General features: G+C 60.8%; 1 protein-coding gene across 1 annotated transcript; it reads left to right on the forward strand.

Moving 5' to 3' along the window:
* The first annotated feature begins 1,810 nt into the window (after positions 1 to 1,810).
* On the forward strand, positions 1,811 to 4,570 carry TLX3 (T cell leukemia homeobox 3). Its single transcript, XM_002710376.5, has 3 exons — positions 1,811 to 2,397; positions 2,770 to 3,013; positions 3,800 to 4,570. The coding sequence occupies exons 1-3, from the start codon at positions 1,836 to 1,838 to the stop codon at positions 4,008 to 4,010; spliced, it is 1,017 nt and encodes a 338-aa protein (XP_002710422.2). The 5' UTR covers positions 1,811 to 1,835; the 3' UTR covers positions 4,011 to 4,570.
* Positions 4,571 to 12,728: the final 8,158 nt, after the last annotated feature.

The following is a 12,728-nucleotide window of genomic DNA, read 5'->3' on the forward strand; positions in this document are numbered from 1 at the left end:
TCACTGCCACGTCCACAGATGTCATCTCACTCAGCTCTCACAGGGGTAGCTGTTGCCCTTTCTGTTTTACAAATAAGTGAGGGACCCAGCAGCCCCCAGACTGCCAGGGGCACAGGCTGAATTAAGAAGCAGGAGGCGCCCCACTGACGGGCCTGGGCCTGGAGGCAGTGGGGCGTGCTTGCCCCAAAGGCTCCTCGCTTCTCTCTGCCTCAGGCCTGGCTCTCCCCACCCAACACAGAGCTTCCCAAAGGGCCAGCCTCTTGCCCAAGGTCACAGAGCCCAGCCTGGAGGCCTCTGGTCTCTTGGAAGCAGGGCAGAAGAAGCAGCACCTCTGAAACTCACTGCCTTTCTCTCCAAGATACGGAGCCCGCCGGCCCATAAAATAAAGCTGCAAACAAAATCAACAAGAATCGTAACACTAATGCATCAACCATCTCTCTCTAGGCGTGCGGGGAAGGGAGCCACAGCCCAGCGCTACCGTGTGCCCAGCCTGGTTCTCACTCGCGGCTCCCGGCCAACCCGCCCCGTGCACGCATTACTCTGCATTTTACAAAGAAGAACACCAACGCGTGAAGAGACGAGTCACTCGCTCAAGGTCACTCAGCCAGGAGAGCCACTGGCCCAAATCTAAAGTCACTTCTGGCCAACAGCACACCAGAGCCCTCGCCGCTGTGGGCACGACAGAGCGCGCCAGGAGAGGCCCGGCCCTGGGTGCAGCCCTCAGAGTTTAACACCTAACGACTTTAAAATGAGCCGGGAGCGAACCCGGCTCTGCCTCCCGCAGGCTGGCGCCGAAGGTGCCCGCTTCGCGTGCGCTCTGGCCTCGGGGCCCGGGCCTGCTTGGGCAGTCTCCGAGGGCGCGAAACGCCCAGGTCGGACTGGAACCAGGAGGGGCTCAGTGCTCACGATTCCCAGAGAAATCCCGCTATTTGCCCCCAACAGGAGTCGTCCTCTCTTTTGCCATCCCAGCAACCCGAGGTCCCGAGACCTTCCGAGCCTCAGGAGGCCCCCCACCGCGCGACCCCTGCCCCGTCCATCCTGCAACGAATTTCCAAGGGCGATATCCCCGCTCCCCGCCGGGCGACCCGGGGTCCCTTGCCAGGGTTGGCCAGGCACGCGTGGGCACCTGCAGACTCCCGCCTCGGGCCGCCCGGCCCGAACCAGGGAGCGTCTCCAAAGTGGCCACGACGCCGCGGCCGAAGCGTGAGCAGGGCGAATTCTCCCCACGCGGGTCGGTGTCCTCCGGAGCGCGCAGAAAGCCACGGCGCTCCCCTCACCCGGGGCGCAGGGAGTGCGGACCTTGCGCCCTGGAGTGCGCCCGATTCGTTGCTCCTTCGGCGGCGAATTCTCCGAGAGGCTTCCGCTGATTCCGCGGGAGTCGTTCCGGGGCCGCAACTCCGCTGTGGTTGACAGGATTCACTGGGTTCGGTTTTCACGCGGAGGAAACATTTTGGAAGAAAACGAAAACCCCCTCTGCAAAAAGACAGTTTCGCGGGCGGAGCGTCCTGCCCGCCCCGCGCGGCGGCGGGGAAGCGGCCGGGGCCCGGGAGGAGCGGGGAGCGTCTGCTAATTGCAGCTTCGTTAGATTCCGGGTTTGGGAGGCTGCGGTTCGGGCGCTAATATCCGCCGCCCATTATCCCGGCTAATAAATTTGACCTATTGTTCGTTTGTTAAAATGATGTCACCTTGGAACAGTCCCTAAGCTCCTATTTCCATGAATTAGGCCTTTATTGAAAGCCAAGAGCCAATGAGAGGAGAGAGGCTTGTTGATCGCAGCCAATGGCTGCGGCGGGAGAGGAATTAGCAGCGGAAACTCCAGGTTCGGTTCAAGAAAGATGACACAGAGCCTGTCGGGCCCGCGCACTCTTGGCAAAGTTTCAGTGCGACGAGAGGCGCCGGGCGCTCCATGGCCGCGCCGTAACGGGGACCCAGCCGCCTCCCCGCCCAGCCCGGCCCAGCCCTTCCGCCCACCCAGGATGGAGGCGCCCGCCAGCGCGCAGACCCCGCACCCGCACGAGCCCATCAGCTTCGGCATCGACCAGATCCTCAACAGCCCGGACCAGGACAGCGCGCCCGCCCCGCGGGGCCCCGACGGCGCCAGCTACCTGGGAGGGCCCCCCGGGGGCCGTCCAGGCGCCACATACCCGTCGCTGCCCGCCTCCTTTGCCGGCCTCGGCGCGCCCTTCGAGGACGCGGGATCTTACAGTGTCAACCTAAGCCTAGCGCCCGCCGGAGTGATCCGGGTGCCGGCGCACAGGCCGCTGCCCGGGGCCGTGCCGCCGCCTCTGCCAAGCGCGCTGCCCGCCATGCCCTCCGTGCCCACAGTCTCCAGTCTGGGCGGCCTCAACTTCCCCTGGATGGAGAGCAGCCGCCGCTTCGTGAAAGACCGCTTCACAGGTGAGCCCAGCGGGCCAACAGGCACCAGGCCTCAGCCCTCCGGGGGGCCAGGGGCGCCGCGCCCTGTGCGCTCCACCCCCCGGAAACGAATCCGGAGGCCCTAGCGCGGCGGAGGCCTTGGCGCCCAGGGCCCCAGGCAGAGGTAGAGGGGAGGGGAAGCGACGAGTTGCGGGAAAAGAAACCCGTGTCCGGGGGAGGGAGAAGGAGAAAGGGGAGGGGGCGTCTCCCGACCCGCCGGCTGCCTCTGGGGACGCGCGCGACCAGCGACACAGCGGAGCACTTTGTGTCCCACGCGGCGCCCCAGCGTCCGCCAGGGGCCTGAGCGGCGGCCGGGTCGGACAGGGCTTCAGGGGGCCTCGCGTGTCTCCGCAGCGGCGGCCGCGCTCACGCCCTTCACCGTGACCCGGCGCATCGGCCACCCCTACCAGAACCGGACGCCGCCCAAGCGTAAGAAGCCGCGCACATCCTTCTCCCGGGTGCAGATCTGCGAGCTGGAAAAGCGCTTCCACCGCCAGAAGTACCTGGCTTCGGCCGAGAGGGCGGCGCTCGCCAAGTCCCTCAAAATGACGGACGCGCAGGTCAAGACCTGGTTCCAAAACCGGAGGACCAAGTGGCGGTGAGAGAGGCCGGGCCCGGCTCACCTTGCACCTGCCCTGTCCCTGCCCCGCCCCGCGCCGCAGCCCCGCGCCCTCTCCACCTGGTGAGGCCGCCTCCCCGTTCCCGGATTTTATTTACCCCTTTCTCTCTCCATCGCTGGAGCGTCTCGGCTGCTCCTCGGTGCCCACCCGCCACCCCCAACCTCATCAGCACCTCCAACTGCCGGCGTTTTGTCTCCTGGCGCTCGCTCGATTTCCGCTCACCTGCTCTCCCCCTCCTCCCCGCTTCCCCCCACCCCCAGCCCTCTCTTCCCCTCCCTCAGCCTTGCCCGCCCTCCCCGATTCCCGACCCTCCTCGCGGGCTCCGTGTCCCACTCTGAGTCCAGTCTCTATCCGATTCGTTTCCATCTAACCCGTAAACAGCGAAGCGATCGCATCCTGGAAAAAAGGGTTCGAGACAGGGCCTGGCAGAACGGGGTGAGGCTGCCCGGGCCCCGGACGCCCCGCGGGGATGTAGAACATTCCCGGCGCCCCTGCTGCCCACGGGGCCGAGTCCATTTAAAACATTCCCTGTACCCACCCTTGTTATCCCGCGAAAAAACAATATTGTTGGCCCAGCCAGAGGATCCGGGCATGCAAGTGGACACAGTTCCCTCCCGGTGACCCCTGCGTGAGCCACAAAAACGTTCGACCCCGGGCCACGCGCCGTAGACGCGGGCCTGCGGCGTCCAGCGCGGGTCGGGAAGCTCCGGGGAGGGCCGCGCCGGGTGTATGACGGGGCTGCCCCTCTCCCTCCCCTGGTGCAGGCGGCAGACGGCGGAGGAGCGGGAGGCGGAGCGGCAGCAGGCGAGCCGGCTCATGCTGCAGCTGCAACACGACGCCTTCCAAAAGAGCCTCAACGACTCCATCCAACCCGATCCGCTCTGTCTGCACAACTCGTCGCTTTTCGCCCTGCAGAATCTACAGCCCTGGGAGGAGGACAGCTCCAAGGTCCCCGCCGTCACCTCTCTGGTGTGAGCCGCCCGCGCGCACCGTCGCCGCGGATCGCCGCCCCCGCCCGGCGGGGCGCCCCGGACCCCCCAGCCGGGCTGGGGGAGGTGGGGCGGGAGGAGGGAGGCACCGGAGGCCGAGAAGGGAAGGGGACACCAAGCCCCAGGAGGCCCCGGGGCGCCTCAGCAAACCGGCCGGCCGCGGAGGGGGGCTGGGCCCGGGCTCCGCGCGGCTGCACAATCCGAGCCCCCCCCCGCCCCGCGCCCCGTCCCGCCCCAGGCCCGGGCCTGACAAAGAAAGCGCCTTACGTTTCTCCGCCCCCCGCCCGCATCCCCCCGGGCTGGGCGCCTGTATTATACTTTGTACTTTTGCCCAAACGTGTAAATAATAAAACTTTTGGCTTTTTTCTTTAGAAACCCGCCCTCAGCTCCCCCCACCGCGGGGGGCCGCTGGGGGAGGGGCGGCCGGCCCCGCGGCGGCGGGGGGGAGCTCCAGGGGCCGGGGTCACCCTGCGTTTAGGCTGGGTCCACTCCTCTCCTTTTTCCGTTCCTTTTATTTAAGTCGTTTTATTTAATAAAAAAGTTAGCTATTTCACTTAACGCCGCTTTTATTTCGTTTTCGTTTCAATAATGCTTGGCGACCTCAGCCCTGCGCCCCACCCCTGCGGCGGTAGCAGCCGAGCGGCGGTGTGCGGGGGGCGCGTCCACGGCTCCAAGGTTCGTCGGCATTCGGCTCAGCTCGGACCCCGGCCGCGGCCCCGCGGAGGATGCGCGGTGCAGGTCAGTTCGTGCCGGCCTCCCGCAGCCCGGGTGCCTGCGCCCTGAGGGTGAAGGCGCTTGGAGGCCCGAAGGCCGCACGCGGACCAGCGCTGGGGAGTGCAAGGCCAGGCCTGGGCCGTACTTGGGCCGTTACCTAGTCTAGTGCACCTGGGCGGGTGAGAATCCGGGTGGTCTCCAACTTCTTGGAATGCTAGCCGGAACGAGGAACCCGCCCCCCCATCCCTGGGAACCCGAAACCCGCTCTCCGTTCTTTTTCCAGCGGGGCCTGGGAAGGGACCCAGGGCTGGACCCACGGACCCGGCTGTCTGGGCGCACTGGGCGCGGGCTGTTAGTGCAGAGCTGGTGCACGGCCCAGGTCTCCGAACGCAAGGGCAAAGCGCAACCCCAGGACTCCCTCTCGGGTTTGCGTGGGACCCCAGATGGGGCATGACGTCGGGTGACGTCACTGGACAGGAGGGGGCGGGGCGCCCGGAATAGTCAGAACCTTAGGCCGGAGTTGGGCTGCGGCGCGATCCGGTCCAACAAGCTTAACGGCGGCTCCAGAGTTGGAAGTGTCGGGATTGCGGCACCGGGAGCGGTGGCCCCTTCCAGCAAACACATACTCCAATCGCCCGTGATCACCTCCTCGCGCCCGTCATTCTCTTTCGGTCCTTGAGAAATTATTTTCCTGGCCTCTCCATTTCTTCCTTTATGCTGCTCTCCATTTCCTCTTCTGTGCGCTACTCCTGCTCTCTGTTACTCCTTTTTCCTTTTCCTTATAGTTTTATGTTTATTAGCTCGTTCTTTTGCTTTGATTTCTGAATCCCTCCTTTCTTCTCTCTCTCTCTCTTTTTCCATCACCCTCTTTTGTCCTTTTTGTCTTCCCTGTCTCATCCCTCAAAATCTCTTGGCTTCGCTCTTTGTCTCTTTTTCCTCACCTTTCTCCCTTCCTCCCTGGTCCCGGTCGGGCTCCCAGTAGCACCCCAAGGCTAAACACTTTCGGGACCAGTCCCAGAGTGCGTGCCCGCCTCGCCCCCACTGCGTCCCTCGGAGCCATTCGCGGGTCCCAGGGCCTCGGAGCCTTCGTTGCACGCGGACCACAGGACGGTCCGCACGATGGTCCATACTGGCAGGGCTCTGGGGGAGGGGAGCGCGGCTGACACCCCCTCCCCGGCTGCTCCTGGTCCTCCTGCCCTCAATCCACGCGCAAATGCTACAGATCCGGGATCTGCACCCCTGGGGGTTTACAGATGCCCTGGGGGCGACACGGAACTTGGGGTCTCTTCCGACGGTGTTTTCCTGAAATGTTTTTATTTTCCCCTCTGAAAAGCCGGTCGAGAAAGGCTGGCGCTTCTACGGGGCCTGGCGTCGCTTTTCAACTCCCCTTCGTTTTATTCTGTTGCTCCTCCTACGGCCTAGCGTTTTGTTTTCCTAAACTACCCGAGCTGTTTTGCCAGGAGGAGGCTCGATTGTGGGACCTCGTTGCGAACCTACGTTCGTCACTTCTTTCCTTCTCTCTGACGCCTCGCTTGGCGCAAAGGGTCTCTGGCGGAGAGGCCGGGCCGCGGTCGGCGTCCAGGCGGGCAGGGAGTCGGGGACCGGGTCTCTCTGCGGCACTCGGCACCGCTTGGCCTTCGCGCACCCGGGGCCTTCGCGGCACTCTCTGGCGCCTCGCGCTCTGCGTCGCGGGCTGGGAGTCTCTTGGAGTTAGGGGGCTGAGCGCTGACTCCAGGAGGTCTCTATGTTCTGCGACCAGCTCGCACCCGTAGCGGCTGGGGCGCCCCCGGCAGGAAAGAGAGACTGCCTGCTCGGTGCACGGACCTTTAGTGCCTAAGCCCCTCCTCCCGGTATGTAAGGCCACGCGGCGGGCTTCTCGGTGTGGCTGCTCTGGACCAGGGTCCACAGATGCCCCCAGCTCAGGGCCCTCCAACCGGAGGGCCATGGGGCAGAATCTTGGCGCGTTAATGTTTTGATCCGGCGGGCTCCCCCAGCCTGAGCTTGAGAGGAAAGAATGAGCACGGCTCGGGAAGACCCCGCATGGGCGCTTGCTTCGCGACCGTCTCCCAGCCAAGGTCCGGAGCCGATAGGTGAGTGTGGACGGCCAGCCCGGCCGCGCAAAGCATCGGAAGAGAAGCAGCTGGCCTCAGGGCGAGGGCTACAGCTCGCCGCCTTTTGCGCCCTTAAAGGCGCACCCATTTCACAGATGCAGGACAGGGAAGCCCGAGGCAGCTACGCGGGCCCACACGCACTTGTCGCGCAAGTTCGGCCTGCGCTTGGGTTTCCGGGCTGCGTGAAGGGACAGGCCGCAGGCCCTCGCAGGAGTTAGGCCGCGCTCGGTTCAGCTCTCCCGGGTAAGCTCCGCAGCGGGCAAGGTCCGGGAATGGGGGCACGCGACAAGGACCCGTCCTGATCAGAGCCTTTGAGAAAGCGCTTCGCAAATCCTGGGGCCGGGCACTCAGTGTGTGTAGTGGGAGCGGTTCCGGGTCTGCAGCGCCGACCGGGGGAGAGCTTTGCGCACGTCCCCGCGACTCGCGAGGCTTGGGGTCACCTCCCCTGTTTGCAGATGGGAAAACTAAGGCTCGGAGAAGTTCAGAAGTTAGTACTGGGGCGCGCAGGCGTGGCAGTCAGGTGCCCTCGCCGCCAAAACAACTCTCAGGGGTGGAGGGGAAAGTAAGGGGAGCTCCGGCGTAATGAGGGTTAGGAAGGCGGACCCGGGGCCCTGCATCCTCCCTGACACTAGGCCTGGGGTGAGAGTGGGGCACACCGGCTCCCCTGCTCCAGCTGGGGTGAAACTGGCTCCCCAGGCTTGCGTGCTGGCCCCCATTTGCCGCCGATGCAGAAGAGGGGAGACTTGGCAGCGGCCTCCGGGAGCTCAGCGGTGAGGCCAGAGGCTCCGGTGCGCCCTTGGGCCGGGCGACCTCCACCTGCCCTCTTCACCCAGAGTGGCACTCTTTTGGGGTGCGAGGCGCCTCTCGCCGACCTGCAGCCGAAAGACGCGGCTGTGCCAGCAGGGGCCCGCCGCCCGCTGAGCCGTTTCGCCCGCCACGGCCTAGGCTGCTGCTAGCGGCGCGCGCCGCCTTCCCTCGCAGCGGGGCCAGGCGCTCGGGCTTAGGGGTCGCGGAATGGGGCCTCCAACCCAGCGCAGGGCCTGAATCGAAACCACACGGAAGGTCCCCGAGAACCTTGGTCAAAATCCCAACCTCGGCCTCGGCGCATCAAAAACCCACCGCGAGCGAGTGTGGTGCTTGCGCCTGCGTGCGCGAGTGGCGAAGGTTTCTCAAGAGCGAAGCGATTTTCCCGGCGCGAAATCCACATCCGTCGGCCCACCCTATTCGGGAGCACCGGCTCGGTTAAGGGCGTCCCCGGTTCGCGACGCACAGGCCCAGGCGCGCACTCTTGGGTCGGACCCTCGCAAAAACCCCGGCCGGGCTGCCGGCTCCTCTCCGGCCAGCCAGCGCCGGTGGCTGGGGGTCTCCCCTCGGTTCCGTCGGTTCCCTGTTTGTGTGGCCCTGAACGAGTAGTTCTGGCTTCCAGCATGTCATTGAAGAATAACAAAGTTTATTTTTATTATAATTTGATAGTACAGCAGATTCTCGATTTACTATGAAAACAAAAACACGTTTAAAATATTTTTTTATTTTCGGATAAAAATCTAATTCGATGCCTACTAATAGAGCGAGTGTTGAATCCGTGGTGGTGTTGTTCGGCTCACCTCTCTGGCCCCTGGCGGCAGAGGGTGACCACGTCGCCCAGAACCTGCCCCTGGCTTGACCGGGCAAGGCTACCGGGTGTCCTGGTCTCACCCTGGGGTCGGCGGTCACATCTGCCCTTAGTGGAAACGAAAACCTTTTCTAGTGTCAGACCGGCTGCCGCTTAGCGCCTCGGTGTGCTCCGTCGGTGTGGCGAGCGGCGAAATGGCAGGAGAAAAACATTTGAACAGAATGTGTGAGCGTGTTTTTGTTTTTATTATCTTACACGCTCTGTCATCCCGCGGAGTCCCCAGGACAGTCTTGTGCTCCAATTCTACGAATAGAAAGTTGAGCAAAGAAGGCTGCCCCGCCCAGGTTCACCCAGGAGCCCTGACTCGGCTCTGGACCCGAACGCCTGCCGCCTGCGTCCCGGACCGGAGCCCGGAACCCGGAGCGCAGGCTGGGGTACCGCCATCCGCAGGCTCATTAGAGAGACTTGTGCTGACCCAGACTCCCCTGATTTTCAGAAACCAAATCCCCCAGTGCAGGGTGCTTCTTAGACGGGCTTTGAAAGCCTGCGGACCGCGCTGGCCGGCTACCTGGAGCGCGCCCTTTTCGCCATCAAGCCATCCATCGATGGCGGCCTCCAGGAAGCAAGCGCTCAAGCTCTCCAGGGCCTGGAGCCCCGGGCGGCTGTGCATCCTTTGCCTCATTCGCCCTCATCCCGGAAAAATCCACTGCCCTCGGCGACGGGTGCGCGGAGCGCCCCAGGAGAGGACCCGGCCTCGCTCCCCCGGGCGGCTGGGGTAGGAGTGGGCCAGGTGCCCTGGGGCAGGAGAAGGTGGTGCGGGGCCCCACGGGCGCCCGGGAATACCCAGCGCGCTCAACAGCCCGGAGCTCGCACCTGCTGTCGGGGCCGCCACAGCTGGGTCACTTTTGTTGCTAGGAAGAGGGGGTGGGGTTGGGAGGCAGAAAGGGAACCCAGCCCTGAGAGAGGGCAGCGCTGTGTTGTCTGCTGTTTTCGTGTTCGTTTGTTGGGCGGGGCAGGTGGGGTCCCCCTGAGGCTGGATGGAGTCCCAGCAGGGAGAGCCCCTTCAGAACTGCGGCCACCTGCGCCCGCCCACGATGGATCTTGAGCCAGGCAGCCACCGAGCACCGAGCACAATCTCGGAATCCCCAGGGGGGTCCCCGGAGAAGGGCACTGCGGTAATGCCCATTTTGCAGATGAAAAAGCTGAGGCTCCAAGGAGTGAGGCAACATCCCCAAGGGCACTCTGGTGCCAGGACTTGAATGCATTCCCAGGAACTCCAGCTCCAAAGCTTCTGTCCACAGAGGCCTCTCCCTGTTATTAAAGCCAAGGTCTTCAAGTAACTGCAAAGGGAACTCCGGCCAGGCTGCCTTGTCATTCCTCAACCTTGTCACACACAGACCAGAAAATCCTGGTTGTCCTTTAAAATCGTTGCAGGGGCTGCTACCATTCCTATCCCATTGTCTCTCCTTGGGACGTCCCACAGGTGACTGCAACGTGCTGGCTCTTGGCTTTCTTTGAGAGGATCTGGGGGCTGCTTCTGTCCCATCACAGCCCCCAGCCGGGGCTAAAGTGTAGGCTCTGGTGATCCCTGTGGCTGGTGCTGAGAGGCAGCTTAACGCCTCCTCTCTAGGCTGAGCCCCAAGGATTTTTCCGCTTGAGGGAGGGAAGATGGCAGTTACATGCACTTTGCTATTAGCACCAAAATGCCAGCCACACAGGTGGAGCTTGCACAGGCCTGGGTTCAAATCCTAACTTTACTTCTCATGGGTTATGTGGCCTCTCTGAGCCTCAAAGTCCTCATCTGCATTGTTTTAAAATTTATATTTCATTTATTTGAGAGAGAGAGAGCCAGTTCCCATCCCCTGTTTCACTCCCCAAATGCCTGCAATGACTGGCGCTGAGCCAGGCTAAAGCAAGGAGCCAGGAACTCAGCCCAGGTCTCCCACCTGAGTGGCAGGAACCCAAGTACTTGGGATCACCTGCTGACCTGCTGCTGCCTCCCAGGGTGCACATGAGCAGAAGGCTGGAGTTGGGAGGCAGAGGTGGGATTGGAACCCAGACACTGACGTGGAATGTGGGTATGCTCATTGCCAGCTCAAACTCTACCTCCTCCTCTGTATTCTGTGAGGAAACATTTACTCGTATTATTAGTGGTAACTAAAGTTCACAATCAGAAGGCTCATGGTCAGAAATGAAGTGGTGGAGCTGGACTTCAAACCCAGTTTTAAATACTCATTTCCTTCCCCCTGCACAACGTCTTCCCTGAAGGAGAACCTTCCAGAAATGACTGTTGATTGATGGTTGAGCATCCAGATTACTCTAAGAAAAAGTGACCAGGTGCCCTGCTGCCTTCTGGGGCTTCAGTCTCCTCTGGTTGCTGGAATTTAGCACATGGTGAAATCTCAGGACTCGTTGTTAAATGATACCAGGACTAGTAAGTAGCATTTACAAAACACCTACTATGGGCCAGTCAGTAGACCAAGCATTTAACCCTTAAAACAGGCCCAGGACATAGATAGACACGAATATTCCATTTTGAAGTTCCAATGTGAGGTTTAGGGGTGCTGCATAACTTCCAGATGTCACATAGTGAATGGGTCAGAATCCAAGTGTTCAGGTTCCAGAAAGCCTAATTCATGACCTACTATGCACCATATACCGACCCAGTACAATCATGCCTATCTTCTCCCTTGGTCCCCACGATAGTCTTGTGGGACAGTTTTCAACCCCATTTTGGAGATGGGAGAACTAAGGCTCAGCACCCTTACAGGGCAACTCCCCCGAGGTCTCAGAGCTGTGTTGAGGATAGCAGTTCTCTCCGTGTGCTAGCCCGGGATGCTCCAGTCCATTTCGAAAGCTGGCCTCGAAGCCTCCAACCCAAGCTGGAGTGCTGTATGGAGATGGGGCAGCTGCAGGTGTGGGAGTGTCATTCCCACACAAAATGTGGCTTCTCCCACAAGGAAGCCAGGCAGACTGGAATTCCCTGGGCTGTCTCAGAGAGAGGGAAGCTTGCTGATGTCTAGAGACCAGGCAATGGCAAAGTGTGCATAGGAAGAACAAGGAGAGAAGTCAGGGGGAGGTGGACCATGGGCAGGAAGGCCTGCGCCTTTGGGATGCACGTCTCACGCAGTGTCCTCTTCTCTCTGCCTCTCTCCCAGTGTCAGTGCCAGTGTGCTGTCTGTCCCATCTGCCTCCAGAAGGGGCTGCCTTTGGTGAAGACCCTGCCTTCCACACAGTTTTTATTCGAAAGCAGGGAGGGAGGGACTTCCATGTTAGTGTCACGTCTAAGATGTAAAGACCAAGAACAGTGGATGTTGTTCCGTGTGTCCTCAAATTCCTCCCATGGGGAGCACGAGACTTGGAGCTTGCAGTGACTAACCCTCAAGGGCAGGTTCTGGGCTGATGTCTTGGATTTGTTTTTCACACATCCACCAGTTTTCTGTAGCCTGGCTCTGTGCTATCTCAGGCACGCCCCTCCTGAGGCCCCATGGAGCTCAGGCAAGCATGGTGCACATAGTAGGTGCTTCAGTAAGTCCTGGTGATGGTCCCAGCCACAGCTGAGCTGTGCGGCTGCCCGTGCTGGACAAGCAGAGGTCAGGGTCAGAGGCTGCCCTGCAGGAAGGTGGCTTGGGTGCCCTGAACAGAAAGTGGAACCTGCACTCCGGGTAGCTGGAAAGCCATTTGTCAGTGACGACAATTTACAAGACTATATTCCTGTTGCGGCATCTCCCAATCGCTGGGATTTATGACTTCATCTCCCGGATTTGAAAGCACACCCGCACACTCCAGCAAATGGGAAAATGTATGAACAATTTGTTGGCTTTTTTTTTTATCAAGTTTCCCCAAATATGTAAACTCTGAGAGCGCCTTATTCTTTTTAAATGATCATTCATTTGTCTCCAGACTCTATCTTTTGGCACAATTTATTATTCTCTATTTCAAAAAACTTAAATGCATTTTGCATATTAGCACGTAACTCTTGTTCCTGTCTCCTCAGTTGTAGAAAGGGCTGGATTGCTTTTATAAAGAAAAAAATGGCTAATAAAATTGGCCTCAGCACCATCGCTCTGCAATTCTTATGAACAGTAAAGTGGTACTTACCGTCATTGATGTTAAAAGCTATTTCTAAATTATGGTGCCATTTATTATCTCTAGTGTCCAAAGTAAGTTTAAATGATGCTTATAATTCATGTTTTACCAAATTTCCTTTTCCCCCCGAGGATACCTCTGATTAACTTATGCACATTAAAGCGCTTTTTAAATTCTT

This window comes from Oryctolagus cuniculus, chromosome 6, assembly GCF_964237555.1.
Source record: "Oryctolagus cuniculus chromosome 6, mOryCun1.1, whole genome shotgun sequence".
Taxonomy (NCBI): Eukaryota; Metazoa; Chordata; class Mammalia; order Lagomorpha; family Leporidae; genus Oryctolagus; species Oryctolagus cuniculus.